This window comes from Nicotiana tomentosiformis, chromosome 9, assembly GCF_000390325.3.
Source record: "Nicotiana tomentosiformis chromosome 9, ASM39032v3, whole genome shotgun sequence".
Lineage (NCBI taxonomy): Eukaryota > Viridiplantae > Streptophyta > Magnoliopsida > Solanales > Solanaceae > Nicotiana > Nicotiana tomentosiformis.
The window spans coordinates 49,567,878-49,571,154 of record NC_090820.1 but is presented as its reverse complement, the minus strand read 5'-3'; the positions used below and the strand labels follow the sequence as shown (position 1 = coordinate 49,571,154).

Here is a 3,277-nt window from a genome sequence, read left to right as displayed (position 1 = left end):
ACCAATGGAGTTTTATTTACTACTTCTCTGGTGATAGGGACAACCTATAGATGGTGGGAGGCCTAGGGGTTGAGCAGGCCAGCCGGTGCTGCACCACTTACGTGGCATGAGTTCTCTGTTCTCTTCTTAGAGAAGTTTGTTATACAAACTCGTAGGGAAGAGTTGCGTAGGCAGTTTAAACAACTACATTAGGAGGGTTTGTCAGTGACTCAGTATGAGATGATATTTTCAGAGTTGGCTCATCACGCGGTATGGTTGGTTCCCACTGAGAGGGAGAGGTTTAGGAGGTTCATTGATGGACTCAACTATGGACTACGTTTTATCATGACTCGGGAGATTGAGACAGGTGCGAGGTTTGATGAGGTGGTTGATATTGCTAGATGCCTAGAGTTGGTTCGTAGTCAAGAGCGTGAGGAGAGGGAGGCCAAGAGTCCTCATAGTTCAGGTGGTTTCAGTAGTCCCTCATCTGGAGGACAATCCCACCACAGCAGGGGTAATCCTTTTAGACCCGCTCAGATGGCTCGTCTGGTTCACCATGGTGCATTAGCTAGCCACGGTTCATACAATGCTCGTATGGGTCAGTCATTTTTCAGTGCCCTCGTGTCTTAGAGTTCATCTTGTGCTCCATCAGTTCAGGGTTCATCTGTACCAGGTTCTTCTAGTGGTTATTCTGATTCTCGGGGTCCGATTTAGTCCTCGCTGCCATTTTCGAAGGAGGTTTCTTCGAGTGTTGAGAGTTGGGACATATGAGGAGGTATTGTCCCAGTCTTATAGGAGGTCCAGTTTAGTAGATGGGCCAGACTCTGAGTTCCTCCCCAGTTACTTCACCACACACTCAGCCAGCTCGAGGTGGGACTCAGGAAGCCCGAGGTCGCCCTAGAGGGGGAGGTCGATTAGGTGGTGGTCAGGCTTGATGCTATGGTTTTCCCACCAGAAAAGAGGTCGTTACTTTAGACACAATGATCACCTGTAGTGTTTCAGTGTGCCACATAGATGCTTTCATATTGTTTGACCATAGTTCCACTTATTCATATATATCATCGTACATTGCTCGCTATTTGGATATGCCCTGTGATTCCTTAGTTATGCATGTTCATGTATCTACGCCGATGGGTGGTTCTATTATTATGGACCGTGTGTATCGGTCATGTGTGGTGACTATTGGGGGATTGGAGATGAGAATTGATCTTTTACTATTTGGTATGGTTGATTTTAATGTGATTCTAGGCATGGATTGGTTGTCACCATGTCATACTATTATGGATTGTCATGCTAAGACCATGAAGTTGGCGATACTAGGATTTCCTAGGATTGAGTGGAGAGGTTCCCTGGACTATGTTCCCAGTCGAGTTATTTCATATTTGAAGAGACAACAGATTGTTGGGAAGCGATGTCTGGCATATTTGGCCTTTGTGAGGGATGTTGGTGTTGATACTCTTACCATTGAGTCTGTTCTGATAGTGCATGACTTTTTGAATGTGTTTCTTGCAGAACTGCTGAGCATTCCACCCCACTGGGACATTGATTTTGGTATTGACTTGGTGTCGGGAACTCAGTCCATTTCTATTCCTTCGTATCGTATGACACCACTTGTGGGATTATACTGGGTTTGTTGTCGTTGTTGTTGCATCGCATGACACTAGCAGACTTCAAGGACTTTAAAGAACAATTTCAGGAGCTTTTTGATAAGGGATTCATTAGGCCTAGTGTGTCGCCTTGGGGTGCACCGGTTCTGTTTGTGAAGAAGAAAGATGGTACTATACGGATGTGCATTGATTACAGGCAGTTGAACAAAGTTATAATTAAGAACAAGTACCCTTTATCACGCATTGATGACTTATTTGACCAACTTCAAAAATTCTAGAGTGTTCTCTATGATTGATTTGAGGTATAGGTATCACAGATTGAATATTTGGGATTCAGATATTCTGTAGACGGCATTCAACACCTGTTATGGTCACTACAAGTACCTTGTGATGTCTTTTGGGCTGACCAATGCCCCAGCGATATTTATGCATATTATGAATAGTGTATTCCAACCATATCTAGATTCTTTTGTCATAGTATTCATTGATGATATACTGGTGTACTCACGCAGCCAGGAGGAGTATGCGCAACATCTGAGGATTATACTACAGACGTTGAGGGAGAAGAAGCTTTATGCTAAATTCTCCAGGTGTGATTTCTAGCTTGATTTTGTGGTGTTCTTGGTGCACTTGGTGTCTAGTGAGGGGATCAAGGTAGATCCAAAGAAGATTGAGGCAGTTTAGAGTTGGCCCAGATCGTCTTCAACTACTGAGTTACAGAGTTTTCTCGGCTTGGCCGGATATTATCACCCTTTTGTGGAGGTTTTCTCGACCATTGCTCCACCCTTGACTAGATTGACCAAGAAGGGTGCCCCATTTAGGTGGTCTGATGAGTCTAAGAAGAGCTTTCAGAAGCTCAAGACTGAGTTCACCACATCTCCAGTTCTAATTTTACCTTCAACATCGGGTTCATATACGGTTTATTGTGATGCTTCTCGGATAGGAATTGGGTGTGTCTTGATGCAGAAGGGTAGAGTGATTGCTTATGCTTCAAGCCAGTTGAAGCCCCATGAGAAGAACTACCCCGTTCATGACTTACAGTTGGCATCCATTGTTCATGCATTGAAGATTTGGAGGCATTATCTCCACGACATGTCTTGTGAGGTATTTACAGACCATCGTAGTCTAAAACACATGTTTAAGAAAAAGGATAAAAATTTGAGGTAGTGGAGATGGTTAGAGATGTTAAAAGACTATGATATCACCATTTTATTTCATCCCGGGAAGGCGAATATGGTGGCCGATGCCTTGAGTAGGTTGGCTAGGAGTATGGGTATCCTTGAATATATTCATGTTGGTTAGAGACCGGTAGCATTAGATGTTCAGGAATTGTCCAATCAATTTGTGAGGTTAAATGTTTCGGAGCTTAGTCGGGTTATAGCTTGCGTGTTTTCTTGGTCTTTTTTGTATGAGCGCATCATAGAGCGTCAGTATGACGACCCCCATTTGCTTGAACTTAACGACACGGTACAATATGGTGATGCCAAAGAGGTTTCTACTGGAGATAATAGGGTGTTCCGGATGCAGTGTCAGATTTGTCTGCCTAATGTGGACGGGTTACATGAGTTAATTCTTGAGGAGGACCATAGTTCGCAGTATTCCATTCATCCAGGTGCCACGAAGATGTATCAGGACTTGAGGCAGCAACACTATTGGTGGAGAAGAATGAAGAAAGATATAGTGGAGTATGT

General features: G+C 43.8%; 2 protein-coding genes across 2 annotated transcripts; both read left to right on the top strand.

Moving 5' to 3' along the window:
• The first annotated feature begins 219 nt into the window (after window positions 1–219).
• Window positions 220–609, top strand: LOC138898752 (uncharacterized). Its single transcript, XM_070184849.1, has one exon. The coding sequence runs from the start codon at window positions 220–222 to the stop codon at window positions 607–609; it is 390 nt and encodes a 129-aa protein (XP_070040950.1).
• Window positions 610–1,109: 500 nt separating this feature from the next.
• LOC138898751 (uncharacterized) lies at window positions 1,110–2,167 on the top strand. The gene is made up of 2 exons (XM_070184848.1): window positions 1,110–1,607; window positions 2,099–2,167. Exons 1-2 carry the CDS (start codon window positions 1,110–1,112, stop codon window positions 2,165–2,167), a joined length of 567 nt encoding a protein of 188 aa, XP_070040949.1.
• The last annotated feature ends 1,110 nt before the right edge of the window (window positions 2,168–3,277 follow it).

Bases quoted from the DNA above. Each gene is read 5' to 3' on its own strand.
- LOC138898752 (XM_070184849.1), top strand. From the start codon at position 220: ATGATATTTTCAGAGTTGGCTCATCACGCGGTATGGTTGGTTCCCACT.
- LOC138898751 (XM_070184848.1), top strand. From the start codon at position 1,110: ATGGGTGGTTCTATTATTATGGACCGTGTGTATCGGTCATGTGTGGTG. The intron at 1,608-2,098 runs GTTTGTTGTCGT...GTACTCACGCAG, and splicing joins CACTTGTGGGATTATACTGG to CCAGGAGGAGTATGCGCAAC.